This window comes from Odocoileus virginianus, chromosome 18, assembly GCF_023699985.2.
Source record: "Odocoileus virginianus isolate 20LAN1187 ecotype Illinois chromosome 18, Ovbor_1.2, whole genome shotgun sequence".
NCBI classification, from domain to species: domain Eukaryota; kingdom Metazoa; phylum Chordata; class Mammalia; order Artiodactyla; family Cervidae; genus Odocoileus; species Odocoileus virginianus.
Window position 1 is genome coordinate 826,130 of NC_069691.1, and position 27,149 is coordinate 853,278.

The window sequence follows — 27,149 nt, forward strand, 5'->3', positions numbered from 1 at the left end:
GATCACAGGGCTAAGTGCGAGGATCAGGACAGCCATATGTGCAAAAGCTGGGGGGCTTGGACAAGGTAGTGGGGGTGGGATGGGGAGAAGCTGGTGGCTGCTAATGGGAGCGAGCGGGAAGGAAGAAGCTGAGAGCTGAGACTTCCCTGAGAGCTGAGGGCCCCGATGGGGCGGGGAGGTGCTGCCAGGAGGTGACGGATCTCCACAGGGACCAGTGAGGGAAGTGGCCCACCTGGGGTGTGAACCCAGATCTGACTCCACAGTCTGTGGCCTTTCTAACGCATCCCTGCAGGCCTGATGTCCAGCAGGGGCCTGAGGGGTCTTCTCTCCCTGGGATCTGCTGAACCCTGTAGGATACCAGGGAGCCCAGCCCCCACAGCTCAGATGCTCTTCCCCATGGCTGCCCCATCCCATTCCTTACGGAAAAGACCAGGTGAGTCATGGATATCATGTCCAGCTTGCAGTTGAGATACTCAATTCTTTGGCTCAGTTTTTCTTTCCAAGTTCGAATAAGGCCAAGGAGGTCTTCCGTGCTCACTACCTAGTGAGAATATGGAGGAAAAAAGCCACAGGAAGCAGACTGAAGGTGGGCAGGCTGACTCCACGTGGACTGCAGGAGCCAGCTGGCTGGTGAGGACACCTCTTGGCTCCAGGGAGGCGCCCCTCTTGCAGGGAGGGCCCTGGAGGAATGAGGAGCCCTGCGCCAGCTCTCTTGGGCAACTCTACTGGGCAGCGGGTCCTTCCTGGATGGGGCATCAGGAGTTCTATTCCTGGTTCTATGGGTTTGTTCTGAGCAAATGGCTCAAACTTACTTGACTTCCTTGGTGGCTCAGAGGATGGGTAAAGAATCTGCTGGCAGTGCAGGAGACCCGGGTTTCATCCCTGGGTCAGGAAGATCCCCTGGGGAAGGGCAGGGCAACCCACTCCAGTTTTCTTGCCTGGAGAATTCCATGGACAGAGGAGCCATGGCCTCAGAGGCCATGAGGTCACAAAAGAGTCGGACACAACTGAGCAACTAAACAACAGCAAACAACAGTGCTAACAATGATAAAACTTCAACTCGGTTACTGAAACCAGAGAGCTAAGACCTGCTGGCCAGGACACCAGGTCTACAAATGCCTGGCTGGGCTGGGGAGAAAAGGGCTCAGGGTGGCCAGGACACCCTGACCACAGGGATATCACAGGGGACAGGGACATGCACGAGAGGCAGAACAAGCAAGTCAACGATGTAAGCGTGCAGAGACCTGCTTTGCTGATCAGGGCCCGGCGGGCACTTAGAACCTCACTTCTCTCAGACTTCATTCCAATTTGGACTTTTCACCACTTACACGTAGAAAATGGAAGTAACCAGTTTATGCACACTGGTTGGAACAAAAGATGGTTGTTCAGAGGGCAGAGTCCTGCTTCCGCTACTCATCCAGGGCTGCATTCCAATTATAAGGAGGGAGGCCTCGCGACATCAGCGTGGGAGGAAGGCCAGACTCAACACCCTGTGCTCGCTGGCCTCAGTATGCCTGTCAGGGAGCTGCTGGGGGCTGGGGCTGCTTTCTCTTCTCTTCCTTAATCCCACTGAATAAAATAGAGGTGACGTAGGAAGGTTCAGAGGCCCTGCTGGTGGTAGAGAAATCTATACCACAAATGTGAGTTTATTTCCAGTTAACAATTCTAGCATGCATCTTTACTATTCACAGCTTAGCATCTACTGATCAGTCCTGGGTGTTCACTGGAAGGACTGATGTTGAAGCTGAAACTCCAATACTTTGGCCACCTGATGCGAAGAGCTGACTCATTGGAAAAGACCCTGATGCTGGAAAAGATTGAGGGCAGGAGGAGAAGGGGACAATGAAAGATGAGATGGTTGGATGGCATCATCGACTCGATGGACATGGGTTTCGGTGGACTCTAGGAGTCGGTGATGGACAGGGAGGCCTGGCTTGCTGCGGTTCATGGGGTCGCAAAGAGTCGGACATGACTGAGCGACTGAACTGAACTGAACTGAACACTTACTTGTTTATTCCCTTTTGAGCTTCGGCACATTTGTACCTTGCTTTGAAGCTGTTCTAGAGAAGAATTTAATCCCTCTGTCTGCAAATTGGATTTTGCTACCTAGAAAAACCAGAGGTTCAGAGATTTACTTCCAGAATACTTATTTTGATCAAGAAAAAGTTTTGGGTTGAATATGAGAAAAATGAAATTGGAGGGAAAAATGCAAAGCTGTATTAGACACTAGATCAATGCAAATTTAAAGGGTTTTTTTTTCTGCTAAAGAAATAAGTTTCAAAAATAAAATTGGTGACCTGCAGTACTGGTTGAGGGTGTTAGGAGGACACACTCAGGCCCTGTTGGTGAGCGGGTATCTGTACAAGCTACCTGGAAAGCACAGAGAGCCTTGAAACACTCCTGCTCTGGCCCAGGAATTCTAGCTCTGGGAGGCAGCCTAGGGACATCAGCAGGGCTTCCAGTGAAAGCACGTCTATCACATCTCTGTGTGTAATAAGTGAAACCCACTAAGAATTCCTCCAAACAGGAATGGTTAAATAAAAATGGCAACACATTTGGGAGACAGAAGCCATCAAAGTGATGTTTTTGAAGAAAGTTTTCCGCTTAAAAAAAAGTTTTTACTGCAGCTTAAAAAACTGTAATCAATAGCACCCTCATCCCCACAGCCCCGACCCTCACTCCAGCGCCACGGAGCCCAGCTCGTGGGGCCCTGCTGACCCAGCCGCAGCTCCAGCCTCAGTGCACCCCCGCATCGTCTTCTTCAAGCTCCAGCTCCCCCAGGATTTTCTCCTGACCCCTCCAGGACACGGCTCCACACCCTCCTGGCTGGCTCCTCCTCCTCCATCAAGCCTTGGGAAGCACTGCTTCCGCAGTCCAGAAGAAACCCTCTCCTCTCTGTCCCCACGCACCTCGCGCGGCCCTCTTGTCCCCGGTAGCCCAAATGGCCAGGCATTGCCTGAATTTCTGGTGCCACAGACACGGGTTCACGTTTTGGCCCCACAATTTAGGGACGGTGTGTTCTTAATGGCTCTGCCTCAATTTCTTTGTTTCTAAAGTGGGCTGACCAGGTTGGGTGCATGAGACAAGTGCTCGGGCCTGGTGCACTGGGAAGACCCAGAGGGATTGGGTGGAGAGGGAGGTGGGAGGGGGGATCGGGATGGGGAATACATGTAAATCCATGGCTAATTCATTTCAATGTATGACAAAAACTACTGTAATGATGTAATTAGCCTCCAACTAATAAAAATAAATGGAAAAAAATATATATATATCAAAAAAAAAAAAATAAAGTGGACTTAGAGCAGCTCTTGTGAGGACTCAAACAGTTCATCAAAATAAGCCCACTGAGATGCATGTGTGTGATAACTCGGTGGATGTCAGAAGCTATTATGATTTAATCTCTGACTTCCTGGCCGGAGTGCCAGTCCCAGGGGGGCAGAGACACCCCCGGTATCCCCAGCACCTGGGGCAGTGCCTGTGCAGGTGTGTGATAAACATCCAGCAGATGAAGAACGTATCTGTCCTACCTCGCACTTGATGTTTACTTGCAGATTTGTCAGCAAGCGCTGGATTTTCTCTATGAAAATAAGGTCCACGGACAGGTTATGGAATTTACTTTCAAACTTGCTGATGAACTCATTAGCCTTAAAGAAAGAGAAAAAAGTAAAGGAGTGGGACTTAATTTGGAAATTTCGGACTCTGGAAGCAGAGGGGGACAGGCCCAATTAATGGGTGGAAAGGGGGCTTGACTGGCCTATTAGGCAGTGAGCAAGGCAACTATGTAACCGGGTGTCACAGGAGTCTGGCTAGAGGTCAGGGTGGGGCCTACTCACCTGGTCCAGGTAATCGCTCTCCATCTTTTCCATGTTGATCATGATTAAATTTTCAACAAACTCTATCCGGGCAGCTTCCTTCTCTAGTCGATGACACAGCGAGTCAATTTCTTCAGAAGAAAAGTTGCCTCCCTCTGAAAACAATCTGAAAATAATTTGGGAGAAATAAAAGCCATTGATCAGCCCTGAACCATTCCACCCATCCCAACTACTGTGGTAGCCAAGGCTTTAGATTAAAAGTACAAGATCATGGAAAAAGTTCAAGGACACAGGCAGGGAAACAACCCAGATGTCCATCAAGGGATGAATGGATAAACACATCATACATGATGGAGTATTATTGAGCTTTAAGAAGGAATGAAATTCTGACACACGGACAGGCACTGAAGACATTATGCTAAGTGAAAAAGTCAAGCACACAAAAGAACAAATGTGCTGTGATTTCACTTCTATGAGGCCCCTAGAGTAGTCAAATTCATAGAGACCGAAAATACAAATAGCATAGCGGTTCCCAGCGGCTGAAGAAAGGTGAAATGGGCAGTTAGTGTTTAGAGCTTCAGCTGTGAGGGTGAAAATGTGCCGGAGATGAACGGTGGTGATGGCTGTACAAAAACGTGAACATACTTAACGCCAATGAACCACACATACAATGGTTAAAAAGGACAGATTTATGTTATGGATATTTCGTCATAATTGAAAGATGAAGAGGCACACAAGACCACCTCTCAACAGAGAGAGCCCAGAGGCCCACGGGGGGGCCCCGGACGCTGGCTCCCACCTGCAGTGCTTGATGAACTCAATGTTGGTGTAGCGCAGCTTGCCCAGGCTCTCTTCCAGGTACTGGCGGAAGCTGCGCAGGGACACCTGGATGACGTCGACATAGCTGAGCAGCTCCCGGTGCAAAGTGCTGCTGAGGGTCACCAGCCTGGGGGACACAGGAGGCAGGGAGGCGACCCGGGCATGGGAGGGCGGCCCGGGGGATGGCGTGACGCCCCGAGCAGGAGGCAGGGAGGCGACCCGGGCGCGGGAGGGCGGCCCGGGGGATGGCGTGAGCCCCGAGCCCAGCTGTGCGGTCACCAGAAGCACGCCTCTCTTCACGGGGCAGACAGAGGTCTCAGAAGGGAGTTCAGAATGCCAGCGTGTGCAGAGTGCCAGACTCTCAGGGAGCTGGGTCGGAGGGCACCTCTCCTCAGTCTGGCTCCTGCCACCAAATTGCTAAGAGAATCCCCCGGTCCTCCCCCTACCACCACCCCCTCTTAACTCCAAGAAATGTGGCTCCTGTGCCCTGGGACTTCCGGAAAGAGCAGCCTGCAGGCTTCCTCTTTACATCGGAGTCTACCCTAACCAGCTGCCTCTTGGGTACCTGACCACGGTACCTGTGAAGTCTCCTCACCTGTGACCAGATGGAGGCCTTACGGGGCCTCACCTCAAATCCCTGAATGGCCTTCCAGGAAACCCTGGTTCTACCCTGAGCACATCCCCACCTGGAGCTGGGCCAGTGCTCCTCTCTGGTGGGAGAATTCTGCCTCCTCCTCACCTCCCTCCATTCCATGCCCTAGGGTCTCCTCCAGGAAGCTCGTCCTGATTTCCCTGGGTCTTTCCCACCATGGACATGTCAGGGCACATCATTTTGTATTCCTGCACTCTGACAGTTGCACCCTCTTCTCTCTCTGGCTGCTCCCCCACCCCCAGAACCAAGCCCCTGGCCAGATGTGTCACTGTAGTTGGACTCCTACTCTCATGACGAGATGAAAATCCTTCTGGAAACCCCAACTCTTCTGCTGCCCACAGCAGATGGGAGGACTGCTTCTCTGAGCAGAGACACCTGGCCAGGGTTCTGGGGCTGCCAGGCCATGACTGAGTCCCCCAAGACCCTTACTTCTGGCTCTTGGTGGCGTTCAAGAAGATGTGCTCCATGTCAGAAATCTTGCGGCGGAAGTGTTTGCTCTTCAGGTTTTGCTCTTCCTGGAACTGGCAGAACATCATCCTCTCCTTCCTCAGTGTCTCCATCACCCCTGCACAGTGGCTGTCCAGCCGTTCTTGATGAAGCAAGAGCTCAGCTGAAAGAGGACACGGGGCGGGGGCTGAGGTCCTCTGGGACCCTGGGTCCGCTCTGGACAGCATTCTCCTGGATAGTGATGTGCCTCTCCCAGGCGAGCTACAGAGAAGGGACTTCTTAGCCAAGGTCCAGTCCCCACTGCCCTCCCCAGGGCTCAGCCTGGGAGTGGACTCAGACCTCAGGGGAACCCGTCTGAGACAGCCCCAGTGTCCTTAATTGGAGAGGAGGCTCTGGTGGGCTGTGAGTGGTGGAAATACCCTGCCAGAAGCGGAAGGGAACGAGGTCTGGGAGCAGTGGGATGGGCGTTGAGGAGGGCAGGGATTTTGGTGAGAGGGTCTGGGAGCAAAAGGCCACCACAAAGTTTGGCAGTTGGCATCTGACCCTTTCTATCAGTGGTTACTCATTTCCAACAAGCCTGAATTATGGCAGACTTTAAGAGCTCCATCATAGGCCTTAAGAGCTAGCAGAGAGCCTTGGGTTACCTCATCTGACCTCCTACTGCCTGGAGTGGGGGATGTGCCGTGGGCTCAGCTCTGCCAAGAACAAATGGCGGGACTCTGGGGCTTTGCTTCTCTGGCCTCCAGTTTCACATTGTGCGTTGGGCCAGGAGCCAGGGAAGAGAAAGGAAACCAGACTTCAGGGAGCATCTTTGTTTATATTTATATTTAATGCACATATTTCCCAGATGAGGACAACGAGGCCTCAAAAAGTAAAGCAGGTCTCCTAAGGCCACAGGAAGCTCTCAGGATCTATGATGAAGTTTCAAGTATGATAGATGAAAACCTGATGGGCACCACTGAAGCTTTCAAATAAAAGTGCCCTCCCCCAAAATGATGGAGCCTTCTGCCTTAGAGAGAAATGGCACTTTTTAAGTATTAAAAACTATAAGCTGAAAATAATGGCTACCACTTTTGGAGACTCTGGCTTATACCAGTTGTTCATGATTCTGCACTGTACCACTTCAAGGAGAGTTAACTACCACCACCAAAATACCCTCAGGAGGTTAGGAACAGATCAGATAGGTCATGTAACCTGCCCAGAGTCACACAGCTAGAGAGGTTGAGCCTACTAGCTCTGAGTCCTGAGCTACAGGCCTGCCTCTAGGGCATCCGTCATGAAAGTGTGAATGACAGGTGTGGGAATGTATCTGGGACTGATAAAGCTAAAATAAGACAATATTCTTCATTTCAGCATCTAACACCCTCTTTAAAAGATCTTAGATGAGGATTCTGGGTACAACCTTCTCTGCCAGCCTGGGAGGTGTGAACCCTCACACACATCTTCTGGGGTGTGACGACAACATGCTCAGTGTTGTGTGGTGCAAACCGGGGCTGCCTGATGAATGCAGAGCCACGGTACCTGCCCTGACGTTGTGGATGTCCTTCTCAATGCGCTGGGCTCTTGGCTGGTGCAGGTGCAGACGCAGCTCCAGTTCTGAATCCAGTTCATCAGTCTTGCTGGCCATGAGGACCCGAGCATTGAGGGCACATTGGTCAAACCACTTCTCCAAGTGCTCAAAAAAGCCAGTTCGAAGCCTGAGGGAGAGGCCAGCGAGGTCAGCAACTGTGACCAGGGAGAGGTCTCTCCAGGTCGATACATACAGTGCTTCCTTCTTCCACTCCTTCTTTCTTATTTAATTTCCCACTACATTGTATCTCTTTGTCTGGGTGGACCATTATTCATTTAGCCAGATCCCCTGGTTGGTGGACATAGCCTGGTTTCCATTCATTTGTTCTTACCAAGAAGACTGTAATGTGTAACTTCATACATGTGTCAAGTGTAGAATAATTTCTATAGGATAAATTCCCTGAAAGGGAATTATTGAATCAAAACCTGAAATACATTTGTGGATCTGGTTGATATGGCCAAACTGCTTCTGTTGCATGACAATGAATAAAAGTTCCTATTTCTCCATTTCTCACTGTGGATGGTGACTGCGGCAATGAAAATAAAAGATGCCTGCTCCCTGGAAGAAAAATCTATGACAAATTCAGACAGCGTATTAAAAAGCAGAGATATCACTGGGCTGCCAAAGGTCCGTACAGTCAAAGATTTTTCAAGTAGTCATGTACAGGTGTGAGTTGGACCATAAACAAGGCTGAGTGCTGAAGAATTGATGCTTTCAAATTATGGTGCTAGAAAAGACTCATAAGAGTCCCTTGGACAGCAAAGAGATCAAACCAGTCAATCCTAAAGGAAATCAACCCTGAATCCTCATTGGAAGGACTGATGCTGAAGCTGAAGCGCCAATACTTTGGCCCCCTGGTGCAAATAGCGACTCATCAAAAAGACCTGATGCTGGGAAAGACTGAAGGTAAAAGAAGGGGGAGGAAGAGGCTGAGATGGTTAGATAGCATCGCTGACTCACTGGACATGAATTTGAGCAAATTCTGGGAGATAGTGGAGGACAGAGGAGTCTGGCGTGCTGCAGACAGGTCTGTAAAGTCAGACACGATGTAGTGACTGAACAACAGTTTCTCCATAGCTTCAGACTGTATTGTCAAACCCTTGAATCTGACAATTTTGTCATATTATGACTGAGACTGAGCATATTTTTATGAGTTCAAGACTATTAAAGTTCTTTTTCTATCTATACCATCCACTAATATCTTTTGCCCACCACTCTAGGATGTAGTTGCGCTTTTTCTTGTTAATTTCTAGGAGCACTTTATATATTGGGAACACAAGGTCCTTTGGCTGAGATGTGAACTGCAAATATTTTTGCTAGTTGATCGTTTCATCCTGTTAGAAATGCAGCATGATTTTCTTGGCTATGTATTGTCAAGATGTTGGTTCTCTCCAAATGTATCTATAGATTCTATAACAATTAAAAGCTCAGCAGATGTCTTCTTACAGAAACTGATGAGCTGATTTCAAATTTATATAGAAATAGAAAAGGGCCAAGGATAGTAAAGACAATTCTGGAGAAGTCAAGTCTGGAGGACTTACACAACCAGATAATAAGACTTAGTATAAGCTATGGTAATCAGTCGGGGTCCCTGCATCAGGAAGATCCTCTGGAGTAGGAAATGGCAACCCACTCGCAGGCAAATATTCTTGCCTGGAAAAGTCCATGAACAGATAAGCCTGGTGGGCAGCAGAGAGCTGGACATGACCGAGTACATGGCACACGCACCATCAGTCAGGGGAGGCCTGGCAGGGCAGTGGAGAGAGAGGAGTCTTCTCAAATGGCCTGGCCTTAACTGGCTATTCACACAGGACAGAAGTGAATTTGACTCCTACCGCACATGTAAGCAAGTATCAATTCCAGCTGAATTGTACATCTAACTGTGAAAGTTTATAACATTTTTGGTAGATAACACAGGAGAATATTTTCATGACCTTGGGGCAAGCAAAGATTTCTTAGAGAAGACAGAAATCACACTAACCCTAGTGGAAAAATTGATGACTAAGACCTTACTAAAAAGATATCTGGCAAAAGCTATCTTTACAAGAGTAAAAAAAAAGACAAGCACAGAGAAGGTACGAACATTCACGATGTGTTTAACTAACAAAAAAACCCTGGTCTAAGGCAGGCAACTAACTCACTTAAATCAGTAAGAAAAAATATAGGTAATCTACCACAAATAAGCAAAGAATTTAATGAGGCATTTCACAGAAAGGTGATTAAATGGCCAATAAGTATATAACAAGGCGCACGACATTGTTATTCATCAGGAAAATGAAGCACCACTACACACACACACCAGAGTGCCTAAAATAAAAACCACCGACAATAAATACCAAGTGAGGATATGGAGCAACTGGACTCTCATACATTGCTGCAAACTGTTAAAACAAACCACTTTTGAAAACTCTTTGGTAGTATCTTTTGGTCACATCTCCTCAAGATGGACACACACATATAAGTCAACTTCCCAATAACCCACTCTTACTTATATATCTAACAGAAATATATACACATGCTCACCAGGGGAAGCTGGATATAAAAGAATACACTCTATATGATTCCATTTAAATAAAATTCACAAACAAGCAGAACTAATTCAGAAGTTAGAATGCTTGCTGCCCCCTGCAAATAGGTAAATCAGTACTGTCTTTCTAGATTTCATACATATGTGTTAGCATATGGTATTTGCTTTCTTTTCCATCTGAAACTAGTCCAATCTTTCGTTATTATATTTCAGCTTGTTAATAAAACTCAAAGAGAATGAGAATAAAAGGAATTTTCACTCACTGTTTCTTAATCTCTAAAACTAGTCTGGATGGAATGATCACTTCTTCTAAGACCCTGGCACTGGAACTGTCCTTGAAGAAAATGGCAGGAAGGTTGGAATGGGGTGTCTTGCTGTTCTCTTCTTGTTTCAGGGGTAGGAAAACAAAGTAAGTGTTCCCACTAGAGGTTGTGAAGAACTCCATCTCCTCCTGGGAGATCTCCCCTAGACTCTCCTCCTGGGCTTTGACCTAAGCAGAAAACAAGACTTTAAACTCGGCGTCATTGAACAGACTTGGTAATCTTTACCATAGGTCCTTTGACATCAGAGGTTGTAAACCTGTGGGATGAAAGTTGTCTATGTTTATATTTTGCCCATATAATGCTTTTAAAATAGGGAAATGCCACCTAAAAATCTGGATTTCTGATTTCTCTTAAAAATCAGAAAATCTGGCAATTCTGAGTCTGCATTCCCAAATGGCATCACTGGCTGGAGCTGAATAATGGCTGCATGGTTGCCATAGACTGAATGTTGGTGCCTCTCCAAAATTCATATCCCCAGTGTGTTGGTATTTGGAGGTGGACTTTGGGAGATGATCAGGGCAAGTAGGCAGAGCCCTCCCTCATGAATAGCGGTAGTGCCCTTAAAAATGAAATATCAGAGAGCTTGCCCCTTCCACCATGTAAGGACACAGAAAAAAAAAAGAGCTGTTTATTACCAAGAAGTAGGTCCTCATCAGACACTGAGGCTGCCAGTGCCTGGATCTTGAATTCCCGGACTCCAAAACTGTGAGAAATCAATCTCTGGTGTTTATAAGCCACCCAGTCCATGGTATTCCGTGATAGCAGCCTGAACAGACCAAGACAGGAGTCCTCACCAAGTCACTGTTTTATCCTTGGTGTCCCGCCCTCTTTTCTCGCACCTGCCTGTGGCCCCTGTTCAGAGGCCTCATGTGCCAATCCTGCCACAGAGGTACAGGAAAGGAGTCTCTGCGATGCCATGCTTATGGAGCTCACATTTCTGTCCTGTGAGTCTGAATGTGCTCTGAGGGTGAGATCCGTTCATATGAGGTCACTTACCTGCACTCTGAGGAGAGCCGTCTGCCAACCTGGATACGGATCTGTGCTCTTACACAGCCAGAGACTGGGGAGAGAGGTGGAACGGGGCGGCTAAGCTGGTCTCTGCCATAAAGAGGAGCTGGGGGAAGGCAGAGGACCTGGGAGCGGGGCAGAGTCACGGGCGGATGACAGAGTCGGTTGCAGGATGGGATGTGAGGACAGGAAGGTGAAATTTAAAAAGTACTGCTGGGACGTGAAAACGGGATCTCTGCTGGCAGCAATGAAAAGTGTGCGTACGTTTGTTATTCTTTAGACACAGCCTAGGAGACTGCTGGTCTCCATTAGGGCTAATGGTCCCCACTGGGGACCCCGGCTTGTGCTAGGGATGCAGACAGTGAACACAGCACAGGTTCCAAACCCAAGAGCGAACCTTCGCTGGCCTACCTCATCCGCAGACGAGCTCCTCCACTCCTCCTCCTCCCTCTCCTCCTCCTCGTCCTCCTCCTCCTCGTCCTCCTCCTCCTCCCTCTCCTCCTCCTCCTCCTTCTTCTCTTCCTCTTCTTCTTCGTGAACCAGCACACTGGCCTGGTTTGGGGGTGATCTCAAGGAGCTGTCTCTGTCAACCTGTATCTCTTCCAGCCCTGGAATAGAGTCCTCCCTGGACTCATCCATCTCTTCACTCAGTACGGACTTCTGTGGGCTCATGACCACCTCTTGTGTGGTGGAGGACTCAACCTCTGGATCTTCTTCTTCCTCTGTCTCTTCTGCTGGCTTGAGGGAGCCTGCCCTCCTCCTGCCGCTTCTGTCACGTTTGCGCGTGTTTGCTTTGAACCTTCGTTTTCCTCTCCGTCTTCCCGTTCTCTTCTGCAACTGCTTTTCATGTGGTTCTGTTGATGATCGGCCCCAAAGCACAGGAAGACACAGGTTACCAGTGCAGCCTGGTTGGGCCTCCCGAGCCCCCAGACACATAAGCGTGAAGTTGGGGAGACTCACACTTGAATTGTAGAAGTGTTACCTGGTTCCCTCAACTGGAAAACGACTTCTCCCTCCAGGTTCTACGAGGCAGAAACACAGACACTGAATACGCAGTGCTACCTTCCTCCAAGTGCCACTTCTCGGGGCGTCTCTTTGCTTTAAGGAAAAACCCCCTCCTCCCTGCCTTCTACATCTGGTGCAGGCCCTGACCACTTATTTCACAGGGGTGAGCAGGGCGTTCCTGATCAGCTTTCCTTAATCTCAAGCACGTTAGCAAAGTTTGTTTATCATACAATGAAAATCGCAGAATAAACCCTCATTCTGACATTTTTGGTAGTGATCTGGAGCAAAGAACAAGCAAGTATATATAGAGAGATGCATCCAAGGGGCAGGAATCTGCCGCACCTGGCGCTGGATGTAAACACAACGACCGTGATGTGCATGACCTGGGGGCCCCTCTTCACCCTGCACATTCCCTGTTCCACTGGCTATGGGTGAAGTTGTGGAAACACTGTGTCACTGAGAGCAGTGGGCTGGAACTCTAGCTCCTCACAAGCTGTGTGACCGTGGACAAGCCCCTTAAACCCGATGGACCCAGGTCCTTCCTATGTTACTGCCACCACAGGAGTGCCTCCGTTTTAAACCAGGCAACCAGACTGATCTCAAAGCTCCACCTCTGGACAGCCTGAGTTCCACTTCAACCAAGGTGCCACAAATGCATTTACGAGCAATCGGGACAGGGATCTCTGCTGAGAGGAGGCTTCTCTGAGGAGTCGGGAACCCCATATCTGTTGGAAACCCGAGCCCGGTTCAGAGTCCACCACAAGTACCTTCCACCCTGGCCGTGCAAAACTCTGGGTGCATGTGTGGGAAAGAGCCACCTCTGGGAGTCAGACCAGGACACTCCAGTGTTCCCGCATGTACCAGGAAGCATTCAGTACATCTGAATTATGTGCAGGACCCTGTGCTGAGGGCAAAGCTGGACGGAAGACAGGAGGCCACAGCTGCCTCACAGGAGACACCTTCCAGGAGGATGCCCTTAACTCCTGCATTTGCCAACAACCCACGCACAAGCACACTCGGAGAGTGAGAGGCGGCGGGGTAAAGAAGGGGAGAGGAGGCCAGACTGGGTGGGTGGGGTCTTGTCACTGGCAGTGGCTGGAAGTGTGGGGGGCTGGGGTGTGTAGGACAGAGGGATCCCAGCAGAGCAGCAGGGTGAGGAGGGGTGGGGGGCAGTGGCACGTGCAGGAAGGGCGAGGAGTTGGTTGAAGCAGGTGGAGTCAGGGCGGGAGTCAGATTCGGGGGCCTCCATGGTCATCTAGCGACTGTGGGCTGCGTTTGGCTGGGGCTGCAGACCTGGGGAGGGCTTTCTGAGCAGGAGAATGGGTAGGTCAGAGCTGGACTTTAGGATGGTTATGTGGCATGGTGAATTGGATGAATAGGACTCGGAGGCCTATAAAATCAGCCTTTTAATTATAATTCTATTAAAGACTTGAGGCCTGGATTCTGAGGCCTGGATTCTTTGACCTCTTCTAGTCTGAGAAAAAGAGTCTCTTTAGGAGATGCTTTTAGTTTCTCACTCCTTGATATCCTGGCACAGACTCTAACTCCCCCTGGGTTATTGAGGCGAATGTGAACTAGAAGTCATCCTCTCCTCTTCACTTCTTGGTGAGCAGCTGGGAGTTTTGTATCCCTTTTCGTACCTGTTCAAAGATTTCACGCACACAGAAGTGTCGGCTGAGGCGGGAGCTATAGGAGCTGAGTTCCTTCAGCACGGTCACTGGGTACCCCATCACCTCCTCGGTCAGGAGGCCATGGAAAGCCTCATACCTCGGAGGAAGGGAGGTGACAGCACTGTCAGTGGGAGGGTCAGCTGGGGGCGAGGGACCCCAGCCAGAAGCCACGCCGCGGACCTCACGGAGGCTGGCGAGCACCTGGCCTCGAGTTTTGTGCGGAGCTGCTGTGGAGGCTTCCTTTCACAGTAACAGTCCTTGGTTTGTTCTGCTATTTTCCTGATCATACAAGCAGTACCTACTCTTCATAGAGTATTTAGAAAACACCTACAGAGAGACTTCTTTGCATAAACATGCGTTCCCACTTTCTGTCTATAGTCCTAACCCCGTCCTAGAACTTCACCTACATCATCCCATCAAACGCTCCAAAACCAAGGCCCCAGATTTCATCTGTCTCTGAGGTCAGAAGGCCAAGGTTCCGGGGGGTATTTATTTGCCTTACAATGTGCTTCTGAATCTCAGTACTGCAATCAATTGGCAGTGCAATCCCATTTCTGTGAACAGCCCTTATAATATTAGTTGTACAAGGGCACAAAGATGCAAGATAGTTCACAGGGAACTGTCTTTAATGTGGAGAAACGGGCACCAGTCTTAAAAAGCTTATCAGTTAGAGCATGGTTAAATCATTCTGAAGCATCCATATTAACAAATGGATGGTCATTTAAAAATGACACAAAGTTATAGAACAATTCTCATTTTAAAGACACTTTACATGTGTATATATACCAACATTTATAAATGTCTATGTCCACAAAATGGATGAGTTGGGCAGAAATGAGAATTTCTTATATGTTTGTACTGGTTAAATTTTTTTTTCTTTAACAAAGCATGTATGTTTTAAAATTTAAGCAGGGAGGACCCACACTCTTGACCTTTAAACTACATGACCCAGAAACATCCCTCCATAAATTTTTCTGATCAAAATTCTCCTTGAAAGCTTTTGTGTTGACCGAGGGCAGAGCTGCAAAGTAGCACAATGTGATCTAAAGCTGGAGGCAACCGTAGGCTGGGCTCCCAGGCAGGCAGCCTCTGACCATGAATATGAATTCTAGTCCATCCTCTTCTAGAATCTGGTCTGCCTACCTGCATTTCATATTCTTCAGAAAATCCTTGGCCTTTTCCAGGTGTGACTTCAGGTTATTCTCATAGCTTTGCTGCCTCAGTTGGTCCAAGAGCTTGTCAAGGTGAGCCTCCTGGGCCTGGCAGCCACACCAGGAATGGAAGGAAGCAGATGTGAGTCACCAGCGCTCCCAGAGAGGATGTGAGATGCAGAGACCCTGCCCCTGGAGATGAGGTCCAGGTGCCCCAGGCAGGCTTTTCTACATGAGAAGCACCATTCTTACTCTCACTGCTCTGGGCCTGTGGGCGCTTCTCCCTGCCTGGACTGTTCTTCTCTATTTTAAATCCCGATGACCCCACTTAGATGGGGCTCCTCAGGGACATGCCCCTTCCCTTCACCCTGCCTGGGCTGGCCCCCCTTACACCTTCCAGAGACGCCTGTTCCTCACTCCCCTTCCCACTGCCACGCCTGATGTCAGATGCTGAGGGCGTCCCTTCCACCGCTCGGCTATGTAAAGGCAGGTGGGTGGGGGCCAGCTCATGTCCTGGGGGTCAGGATGACTGCCAGAGGGAGATGTTCCATGCCCCCCAGTCTGTCTCTCAGGCAAGCCCCATCACAGACATGTCTGGATCTGGGACTCACTGCATAGTCCAGACCTAATTCCAGCAGAACTTTACTGCCACCCAGCCTCCATGACCAGGGTGAGCCTCAGTTTCTCATCTGCTCAAGTTTCATAGCTTGAGGTTTTACATTGGAGTCTAAGATACACTGGGGGCTTATTTTTACATAAAAATAAAATATGGTGTGAACTATGAACTTCTTTTTTTTTTTTTGCATCTGAATGCTAGCTGAATTCACGGGCCCCCAAGCAGAGCCATGGGCAGCTGACAGTCTGGGTGTGGCCCTTGGCTCCTCGCCTGCTGGGGTCACCTGGATGCCGGGGCCACACCTGGTTCTCCCGCCTGTCCTTCTGCCGTTGCTGCTCCATCCTCTTCTCGAGCTCCAGCTCCTGCGTCAGCAGCACACTCTGATGTGTCTCCCACAGGCTCACGGCCTCCTGGAAGTAGCTGAAGAGGTCTGAGCTCTGCTGCTCTGCCTGCTTTGCCACGATCTCAAAGGATTTCTGCGGGGGCAGAACCCAGAGGAGGGGCCTTTAAGTGTCAACCGGCCCCCAGGGAAAGGAGAAGGGCCCCTCTAGCGGGGCTGCCTCACCAGCCCGTAGAGGCCCAGATCTCCAGGGACTGAAGATAACCTCAAGGTTATCTTCACATCCGGCCTTCCCTTCTCTGGGACAGCATTTCTGGTCTGTCCACGGCCACACCCTCAGACTGGCTGACATGAAGTCCCATCTCTAGAACTGTACCCTGTCCACTGAAGACGGAGTTCGGGGCCTGGAAGGAGAAAGGCACCACTCTGGCATCCAGTGGGCCATGCCCATTTTGATCTGGGCATCTCTCCGTCCTTGGAGCTCTCTGACACAGCACTTGAGCCAAACACCGGAGCCTACTGTTGAAGTCTCACTTTTCCCTCTCTCATATGTGTCTCTTATACTCTCAAAGGGCCTGGAGTTGGCAGACTATGGCCTGTGAGCTACATGTAGCCCTCTGCATTTTTTGTTTAACCTTGGGAACTAAGCACAGATTTTACGTTTTTAAATGGCTGGGGCGGGGGGGAGACTAAAGAAGATAATCAATCATGTAATAATTAGGTGAAATTCAAACTTCAGTGTCCAGAAATAAAGTTTTATTGAAACATAGCCATACCCATTTATTTCTGTGTTGCCTAGGGCTGCTTCTCTGTGATATGAGCAGAGTGAGAATTTGGGTCAGAAACCTGCCACCCCACAGGGCTTAAAATACTCACCTCCTGGCCCTTTACAGGAAACATCTGCTGAATCCTGCTCCAGACTCTAGGCATCTGGGACTCGGGCTAACTGCGCATTTTGATCTCTAGCACCCAGACTCGGCAAGGGCCTGGGGGGACACTCACTGTCCGAGAGCGTTTGACTGGAGTCTGGGGGTGGCTGGGGAGCCAGGGGTGAGCCTGGAGTGCCTGGCGGTGCAGGGGAATTGCTCCAGAGGGGCTGGCCATGACGAGGCGGAGGCACTCACCAGCGACAAGAATGCTGGAAGCCCCTGGACTCCCGCCCCTCTCACAGCCCAGCATCCCGGGCGACCCCCACCCTACTCCCCAGCTGCACAGGTCCCCAGTTACGCACGTCCAAGGCCTCCAGCTCCTCCTCCACCTTGCTCTGGAGACTTCCCACCATCTGGAAGAAGGATGGGCTCACCAGGCTCTCTGCCTCCTCCTCAGTGAAGGCCTTCCAGTCCAGCAGCTGCTTCTGGAGGGGGACAAGGCAGAGCCCGGCTTAGACTGATGGGGGATTCACCTCAGGACTGGTCCTGCCCCAAGACCAGCCTCCCACCCATCTCCACGAACCTTGGCAACAACCTCCACAGTGGCCCAGTCGGGCCAGCTTCATCTGCCCACTGTGTCCAGGTGCTGAGTGCCACCCCTGGCCACTGACTCCTCCAGAGGTGTTCTCATTAGCCCCCCTTGGCAGATTAGGAAACTAAAGCTGGGGGAGAAGTGAACGGACTTGCTGGAGGGCACAAACCTGGCAAGTGGTGGGCCTGCGACCTGAACTCTCCTACTTCCAACCCTACAGGCATAAACTGCCATCCTACACACCCTCAGCATTGCTGCTGCACACCCTCAGCAGGCCTCCCCTTTCCTGTCTGGAGTTATGCCAACTGGAAAGCCAGTTCTCTGTATTAATATAGAGTTGACTTATGCACAAAACCTAGAATAAATCAACCTCCCCCAATTATTATAAAACATGAAACGTGTCTCCAGTTGTACACTTCCAATGCTGCTGCCCAGGAACATCAGGCACCCTCTGTCAGGCTCAAAGTGCTTCCGGGGTACGTGGTGAGCTCTGCACTCACACCCTGCACGTGCCCAGTGGAGGGCCGTGAGCAGGGGCACAAGGAACCGACTCTAGGGCCACAGGGCCGTGGAGCCCCAAGGGCAGGGGTGAGTGAGGAGGTGAGTGCTGGGGGCGTGGTCTTGGGGAGGCTCTCTGGAGCACGAGGCTTCCCTCCAGGCTTTGCTCCTAAGGTCTGATGTCTCTAAAGGGCTGACTAGGAGGCATGTGATGGCCCCGAAGGCCCCAGAGCAAGCAGGCCCCTGTGGACTGGGACAGCCCCTGGATCTTTTGCAAACTGGTCTTCTCATCTTCAGATAGAGCCAGCGACACCCACCCTGTAGGACCTTGCAGGATGTGATGACAGGTGCAAGAGAGTGGCACAGCCCCCAGGGACCACAGCACCCGAAGGATGGAGTGCACTGGAAAGCCTTCTGCTCCCTTGAACTCTGTTCAGAGTCCTGATGGCAGAGAGCCAAAGCTTGACAGACACAGGTGTGAGGGCTGGGGCAGCAGGCACGTCTTGGGGCCTACAGGCAAGACCGTCACGGCCTGGAGACTCCGACAGCCACAGTGGGCATGTTAGACCGTCTTCAAAATGATTAGTGTGGGGGATTTTCATCTAAACAGTCTTACAAAGGAGGGAGGGAAGGGGCCTTTTGACACAATATGTCCTCATAGCTCAGGAAACCAGGCCTGGGCATTGAAGGGGGCTGTGGGAGGTCTCACTGTCTCACAATCTAACAGAGGCGGGTGGGTGAAGGACAGAGGCTGGCCGTAGAGAGTGAAGTTGGGTGTGACAGCAATGGCACCAGTGTTTATGAAAGGGAATTGGTGGGATAACTCCCATGACATCACCTCCACTGAATAAACACAGTCAAGTGACACAGAGGGTCAAGGGCGAAGGCTGAGGTGATCAGAGTGCTACATTTTGCCTGTGGGGTCAAGGAAGGCTGCCTGGAGGCGGTCAGGTTGGGGGCCATGGAGGGGTAGGTGGGAACAGCTGGGGAGGAGGGAGTCCAGGCTGAGGGAACAGCTTCGGAATGGCCAGACACCAAGGCGGAGGGAAGGCTGGGGCTGCAGGGGGGACGGGGGCAGGGCCGGGAGGGACACCCACCCTGCAGGTCTGCACTTGGGCGAGGCACTCCTGCCAGACCTTCTCATACTGCAAGCGGATCCGCATCATGCAGTCCATGTGGTGGGTGTCTCCACGGGTGGGGAAAAAAAAACACGTCAGCAGCTCTTCCAGAAGAGGGCAGGTCGGGAGGAGGGGTTTCCCACCTCTCGGGAAGTGGCTTTTCCCCAGCAAAGTGCCTCCAGCGCAGGGGCCATTTACATCAGGGGGTGCTGTCTCCCTCACCTCAATGTCCTCAACACCCCAAGGACCTCAAACGAGCAACCACAGTTTTCTGTTCTGATTCCGACCCCCGACTCGGTTTCAAGGCTGATGCAACTCTTTCGGGGTAGCGGTACTGAGCGACAGAGCAGTAACCAGGTGCGAATTAACAGCATTTACAGATCACGTCTGGGAGGAGTCCCCTAAGAAGTGATGGGACTGGCAGAGCATCCAGATGTGGCTGGCTGGGCTTTCTCCTCTTCCTCCTCCCTGCCGTTTCTGGTTTACAGTCACCACAGTGTGACTCTTGGTGACTAAGGTAAGGAACTGAAGTTTAATGCTCCTGCCTCTTCTAGAAACTGAAAGATGACCCAGAGATGGTGTGGTGGCTGCTCCCTGACAAGAGCTGGGGAGGAGGGCAGGTTAGGGGCCAGTGAGGACCCCGGGGAGGGTAGGTGTGGAACTGGTGGCGAGAGGCCATAAAGCTGGTTCCTGCCATCTCCAGGGCCACCGCCTAGGCCGCACATCCGCACCCCTCCTAGGAAGTCACTGTGATGAAGCCCCCCTCTCCAGGGTTTCTGTGCTTCTGTTCCTGTTCCCCTCTGATCTGCCCCCGTCCACCTTATCACTCCCAGCTCGGAACCTTCCACCGGGTTCCCACTGCCTTCAGGATGAAGTTCAGCCTCCTACACGCGGCCACGTGGCCAGCACAGCCTGGCCCTTTGGCCTCTTCTCTTGTCCCCCAAAGGCCCGGCTCTGTCTGGCCTCCCAGCCTCCCCACACACTAGCCTTCTGGCTTGGAAAGCCACCCTGACCCCTGGACGGGTCTAACTTGTACTCGCCTTGCAGGTTTCAACTGGACGGTCACTTCATTGGCCAAGGTCTCACATAACCCTCAACCAGGCTCTGCCCCAAATCCCAATGAAAGCAGCTTCACCCGCCCACCCCGTGCTCTAACATCCTGCGTGGTCTGGAGAGCCCTACTCTGCGGTTACCAGGGCCCAGCACCCTGCTTGTTCCTAGGCGGCGCCCAATGAATGGCAGCCACTGCTGTTATGTAGGGTCTCAGGGCTCTCACCTCTGATGTTATAATACAGTTACAATATCTCTGGAATTACAAGCCTGAGAGTCCTGGGCGCAGTGGTGGGTACCGCTCACCAAAGCAGCCAGGTCAAGTCCAGCTGTGACATGCCCTTGGCTGTGGACCCTGAGCAGGATGCTTTAGCCCTCTGTGCCTCTGAATCTCTCTCCACCACAGGAGGCAATGACACCACTGACTTCCCCGGCTCATCTCAAAGGAGATGAAAGTATTATATACATTCTACAGGAAGGCTTGGCAAACTCTGCTCGATAGTAAATATTTCCAGCTTTGAGATCCATACAGTCTCTGCCGCAACCACTCATTTCTGCTATTACAGAGCAGACGCAGCCAGAGACAGCACATGAACATGAGCAGAGCGGTGTCCCGGGGAAACTTATTTACCAATGATGGGTTGGAGTGTGAGGACTCTGGTTACAGAGAATTTCTAAATATCACCATTTATTCTTCAGCACCAAATCAGCCAGGCACTGAACTATGACCGGACCATAGGACTGTATGTGTTTCTTACATGAACCTCACAGGGTAGGTATCTCTATTACTCCTGAGATCCCCACTTTACGGAAGAGGAATGTGAGACTGAGAGGTCATGACTTCCTCGAGGTCACAGAGCAGGCACAGCGTGCCTCACACCCAGATCTGGCCTGGGAGCCACCCCTCTAGCTCATTCTGTGGTCAGGGCTCTGAGCGTGGGGCTGCCATGGCTGTGGGCTAGGCAGGGACGTGGCAGGTGGTGAGAGGAGGGGGGCTCTTCCACATAAGGTCTAGGGATCCGATATGGACCCCCAGAGCCTACTCTTCCCTCCACGCCCCCACCCATCTTCCCCAGGAGTGACCTGCCACCTGTTTCTGAGTTTGTAATAGACCCTGACATAAACAACTGGCCAACAGACGGAAACTGCTCCAAAGCTTCTGCTTCAACAGAGCTCTGGAGAGACCCGAGTAGGATCCCACAAACCTCGCTCACCGACGTGCTTGTTCAACGAGTTGAGAGAAGAACGCCATTCCAGCAGCTGAGCTTTGCTGTAATTGGGGGGCAGGAGGTCACTGGGGAAGGAAGGTGACACGTAAGCCACACTTGAGTAAAACACTCACTGACCAAGACTGGTAGCATCTTCAAGGAACAACGGTCCAGAGCAGTATCTACACAGATGCTGAAGAAATACATGACTTGTTGGGGATCTTCTGGTGCCAAAACATATGTCATGAAAAGGTCTATTAATATCAGTGAGCCTGTTACTTAGAAAATATAATTGAATTTTCCTAATGGGGAAAAAAATGGTTTATATCACACAACCCAGGAATCCACTTCAAGGAACCCAATCAGAGACAATATAAAATATATACAAAGATTATGCATTAAGACAGTTGCTTAACAGTTCTGTTTATAAACACTCAAAAGATAAAAAACAACATTCACATCCAACAATAGGGAATTTCTTAAATAAAATACATGAATTCCTTACTGTAGTCACTAAAAAGAATTTGGCGGATTGAAAAATCATCAATATTGTTAGTTCCTCCCCCCGGCAGATTGAGTTTATTTCCCCATTCCAGGTTCTGGGCTTGGCCACGAGACTTGCTTTGGCCCATGAATGAGACACCAGTAAGTATGCCTCAGCATATTCACCAGCCCCAGCAGAGGCTTGAGAGTTCTGCGTGCCCTCTCTTGTTGCAGGGAGCCCTTCTGCCAGCACCAGCACCACCACCAGGCCTCCAAGCCTGGATTAGCCTCCTGGGGGGTGAGACAGCAAGTGGTGAGAGGCCCCAGCTGCCCCGCCCAAGGAGCAGGAGCAAGGCCACCCTGGACCATCGAGCCCCAGCCAGGGGAGACTGCCCAGCTGGCTCACAGAAGCATGAGGAGCAAACAACGACTGCTGCTTTAAGTCACTAAGTTTCAGGTGGTGTTTAGTGGTGTGGAACAAATGAATATGACATATTACTTATTGTCCACATTAGGATATTTTCACAGTGAAAGGGAGATGCTAAGAACAATTATGCCAAGACAAGACATGTAGCCCAAGATGGTCTTGGGCAGCCTACTTACAGTGAGATAGTAAAGAGCAAAAAACAAAGATCATGGCATCTGGTCCCATCACTCCATGGCAAATAGATGGGGAAACAATGGAAACAGTGACAGACTTTATTTTCCCGGGCTCCAAAATCACTGCACATGGTGACTGCAGCCATGAAATTAAAAGACGCTTGCTCCTTGGAAGAAAAGCTATGACAAACCTAGACAGTGTATTAAAAAAGCAGAGACATTACTTTGCCAACAAAGGTCCATCTAGTCAAAGTTATGGTTTTTCTAATAGTCATGTAGGGATGTGAGAACTGGACCATAAAGAAAGCTGAGCACCGAAGAATTGATGCTTTTGAACTGTAGTGTTGGAGAAGACTCTTGAGAGTCCCTTGGACTGCAAGGAGATCAAACCAGTCCTTCCTAAAGGAGATCAGTCCTGAATATTCATTGGAAGGACTGATGCTGAAGTTGAAGCTCCAATACTTTGGCCACCTGATGTGAAGAGCTGACTCATTGGAAAAGACCCTGATGCTGGGAAAGACTGAAGGCAGGAGGAGAAGGGGATGACAGATAAGATGGTTGGACGGCATCACCAACTCGATGGACATGAGTTTGGGTGAACTCCGGGAGTTGGTGATGGACAGGGAAGCCTGGAGTGCTGCAGTCCATGGGGCTGCAAAGAGTCGGACAGGACTGAGCGACTGAACTGAACTGAAACAGCAAAAGGGAAATGCAAGAGTGTGCAGGGCATGATCTCAAGTCCAAACATTGTACTAAATGCAATGTGGTGTCCTAGGTTGGGTCTTGGAACAGAAAAATGATATGGAATGGAAATGGAAAAGTGGAAAAAATTAATTGGTGAAATTTTTAAAAGTGTGTGGTATAGATAATGAAAATGCATCAAAGTTAATTTTAGTGTTGACAAGCATCCAGTGGCAGGGTAAGATGACAACACTAGGGAAACTGGATTAGGAACATATAGGAATTCTGTGTGTTATCTTTGTAACTTTTCCATAAATCTAACATTACTCCAAAATGAAATTTTCGTTTTAAAAAATTACATGCACATGTATTTATTGGGTCCAAGAAAATCCATGGGAATTCTCCTGGGAGAGACCCTGGGAATCTTAATAAAACTCCAAACCCTTCTGCTATCACTACCCACAAGCCTACAGAGGACCTGGCACGAGCTAGAACAAAGTTCTCACCGGGTGGCTGGGACGCTGGGGTTTCCAGAGGGAGGCCTGCAGCCATGGGTTGGGATGGGACGTGGGGCCTGCCTGAGGTCCCACATGAGGCAGGTAGTTGCCTGGGCAGCTCCTCGGGCTTGATTAGAAGGCTCCCCAGCTCTGACAGGCCAAGGAGAACTAAGTGGGGTCCATCTGGTGTATTTTGTGGGAGCTGCCCAGACCTGCCTGCACAGACACCACAAACCCAAACCTTCGGAATCCTGGGATTCCTGGGTCAAGATTTTGCAACTTTACCTTGAAGTTGTATGTGTTTGCAATGCTTCCAGACGCTGGAATTATGTCCTGACTCCACCTTTTTATATATCCCCACTGCCGGGTCCTATGTCCTATAAATGTGCCCTTGCTTCTGAGATCTTAGAGCTGCCCACGACTTCCTCCAAGCCAGGTCATATCACACACCCAGCTCCACACGCTGCCTGAAGACACTGCCGCTCTACAGTATGTCCCAGCTGTGGCCAGGAGCATCAAAGGACCCATTTTCCTCCATGTACTTGGTCCCAACTTTCCCCTCCACTTGGGCAGCAGCCAGCTCCACATTCATAGCCTGTATGAACGATGTGCTGGGGCAGAAAAGACATCAGCCTAGAACTCCTTCTCCATTTGGTTTTCAAAAGTCTTAGTGTTTAGAGGAGTCGACAGCATTGGTGAGGAGCAGGCGTTGAAGGAGGACTGGGCAGAGCGCCCTGGGGAGGAAGCGGATGCTGTGGACCAGGACCTTCTTCACCCAACAGGAAGGGGCTTGGGGTGGCGGGCGCCTGGCAGGGCCAGCAGGTGGGTCCTGCTTCCTGGTGCCACTGCTGGAGCAACTACAAGACCCAGGTCTCTGGAGAGAAATGGCTGCCTGGGTGGGAGCGCTCGGGGGCCCCGAGCAGTCTCCTCAAGCTCCCTGCGTCCAGCTGTGTGGCGGCAGCAGTGGCCCAGGAGCACGTGCGATGCTTCTGAACTGCGGTGCTGGAGGAGACTCTTGAGAGGCCCTTGGACAGCTAGGAGATCCAACCAGTCAATCCGGAAGGAAATCAACCCTGAATACTCATTGGAAGGACTGATGCTGAAGCTGAAGCTCCAACACTTTGGCCACCTGATGTGAAGAGCCAGTTCACTGGAAAAGACCCTGATGCTGGGAAAGATTGAGGGCAGGAGGAGAAGGGGACGATAGAGGATGAGATGGTTGAATGGCCTCACCGACTCGATGGACATGAGTTTGAGCAAACTCCAGGAGATAATGAAGGACAGGGAAGCCTGGCGTGCTGCAGTCCATTGGGTCACAAAGAGTCAGACACGACTGAGCGACTGAACAACAACATGTATGGACCAAACACTGATGACCAGACTTCCCAGGCTTGGCTCTGGGTGGGATTCCCTGGCTTTCTATTGATGGGAAGGATCCCCAAGAAAGACTAAGTTTTGCCCACCTTTATGAACAGGGACTCAATGTCAGAAATAGGTGGTCATGTGTGTGTGTGCTATGCTGCTTCAGTCATGTCCAGCTCTTTGCGACCCCATGGACTATAGCCTGCTTAGCCTGCCAGCCTGCTCTGTCCATGGGGTTCTCCAGGCAAGGATACTGGAGTGTGTTACCACACCCTCCTCCAGGGGATCTTCCTGACCAACGGATCAAACCTGCGTTTCTTATGTCTCCTGCGTTGGCAGGAGGGTTCTTTACCACTAGTGTCACCTGGGAAGCCCGAGTGGAGTCATAGAAAACAACAAAAGCACTTTTCCTTGTGTTGAGATTTTTATCCATCTTGTGAATTTCATGCTTGCATGAAGATGTGGCTGCACCTGGGGCAGCAGATGCCCATCCTGGTGGAGTCTCTCTGGCTCGAGTTGTGTAGGGTCCTAAGTTATTAACAGCCTAGAAGAACTTGGGCTCTGTAGTGAGGTGATGGGAAGAACCTGTATCCCAGAGGGACCAGGATGAAAGGGACCAATGAGGTGCATGGCTCCCAGCACATGAAATGACTCTGCCTCGCAGGACCATGCAGGCTCCATCCTGATGCTGAGGGTGGATGCTACAGACTCCCAGGATCTACAACATTCAGCGTGCCCCCACCAAACAGCTTATCATGGGATCAGAGCTGGTGAACACAGGCCTAAGCAAAGCTTCCATCCACAGCCTCTCATAGGTCCCTTGTCGGATGACAGCAGCCTCCTTACCAACCTCTGGGCCTTCAGCTTCACATCCTTCCATCCACGCTCCAAACTGCAGAGCTGATGGAGCCACTCCATTCCTCACTGCCCTCAGGAAAAAGTCCAGCCCCTGACCTGGCTCCCCCCGACTCCCCTACTCTCCTCTGACCTCACCCCTAGCCACTGCCTCCTTCCAAGTTCTTTGGCAGAGTCACACTAAACTTCCTTCTGCAGAAAATGTGTCACGTTCCCTGTTGCCACTGGGCTGGGACAACCCAGAACGTGGACCCAGGTGACCAGCCCAGGGCCTGAGAACAGGGAGATGGCCTGGTCTGCAGGACAACGCCTCAAGAGAAAAGCCAACAGTAAGGACTGTGCCTGCCTCCCCCGTGGACCCCCAAAGGTGCCCCTCCCCAGGGGGCCCTCCCCTCCTGCCGTACCAGATGGTGCACAGGTGGCCCAGGCGCTTCTGCTGCAGGATGCTCTGGTCCTTCATCATGGTCTCAAGCTCTTTCTTCACAGCCGGAGGAGTCTGGATCTTCTCACTGGCCATGAACTCACTGGGCGTCCAGACACATTAGCACCATGGACAGGAGAGGAGGGGCAGGGTGGGTGGGAGAGAAGGCATGAGACCCACAGTAAGAACATTCAGCACCCAGACACAACCTCCAACCCCGTCCCCACATCCGGGCCTCAGGGACACTGAGGAAAGGAGGGAAGGAGGGAAGAGAGGGAGGGAGGGTGGGGGAGGGAAGAACAGAGGGGTCAGCAGGCACAGCTCAGGTGTGGGTCCTGACTACTGCCTCCAGCCCTGTGACCTTGGGCAAGTCGCCCCTGCCCTGAAACCTGGTTTCCTCTTCTGTCAAGGTAACGACAACACCTTCCTCAAGTGGTGCTTGGGAGGACCCCACCAGATAATGTGCGCAAAACCATTAGCACCATGCCTCACTCCTGGGAAATGCCCAGTAAATGTCACCTCTTCCCATTGCTGTCCGTGATGGTTACTGATGTCTTAACCTCCCAGGTCCAAGCCCAGGCCTGGACCAGGTACTTTCCATAGAGCATCTTATTGATCATCACTGCAACCCTGTCACCAGTCCATCATGGTATCTGCAGACAAAGCCTGTGAATGTTTAAGCCCTTGACCAAGGTCACAGAGTAAATACAGGGCAGTCAGACCTTGGTACACTTCTCTATCCATCCTAGAGTCAGACTCCGGTGGTCTCTGTTTAGAAATGCAGGTGGACACCGGGCCTCCCACCACCACACCTACAGCACAGACAGACACTCTTTGGTGACCTTAGACATCTTGGTTCCAAGTGTCCCTTTTCTTAGCAAAAGAAAGCCTTCTTTGCTGACCCAAACCGCCATGACCCTTGGCGTCAGTATTAACAAGGGTGCCACCTGATGGGGGAAGCTTGGAGCTGGGCCC

The 27,149-nt window shown here is 50.9% G+C and overlaps 1 protein-coding gene across 4 annotated transcripts in view; it reads right to left on the bottom strand.

Moving 5' to 3' along the window:
* The window catches only part of CCDC180 (coiled-coil domain containing 180), a 57,371-nt gene that overhangs the window by 18,769 nt on the left and 11,453 nt on the right, over window positions 1-27,149 (bottom strand). For 3 of the 4 annotated variants that reach the window (XM_070480228.1, XM_070480227.1, XM_070480229.1), the window contains exons 10-26: window positions 26,158-26,277; window positions 21,282-21,361; window positions 18,997-19,085; window positions 17,172-17,294; window positions 15,903-16,076; window positions 14,977-15,092; window positions 13,804-13,930; window positions 12,141-12,180; window positions 11,570-12,012; window positions 10,091-10,317; window positions 7,252-7,427; window positions 5,713-5,893; window positions 4,612-4,758; window positions 3,834-3,978; window positions 3,528-3,644; window positions 2,008-2,106; window positions 422-541 (exon numbers count right to left, since the gene is read on the bottom strand). In XM_070480228.1, the coding sequence (XP_070336329.1) occupies window positions 422-541; window positions 2,008-2,106; window positions 3,528-3,644; window positions 3,834-3,978; window positions 4,612-4,758; window positions 5,713-5,893; window positions 7,252-7,427; window positions 10,091-10,317; window positions 11,570-12,012; window positions 12,141-12,180; window positions 13,804-13,930; window positions 14,977-15,092; window positions 15,903-16,076; window positions 17,172-17,294; window positions 18,997-19,085; window positions 21,282-21,361; window positions 26,158-26,277 (2,524 nt within the window). The other variant, XM_070480230.1, reaches the window with a different exon arrangement.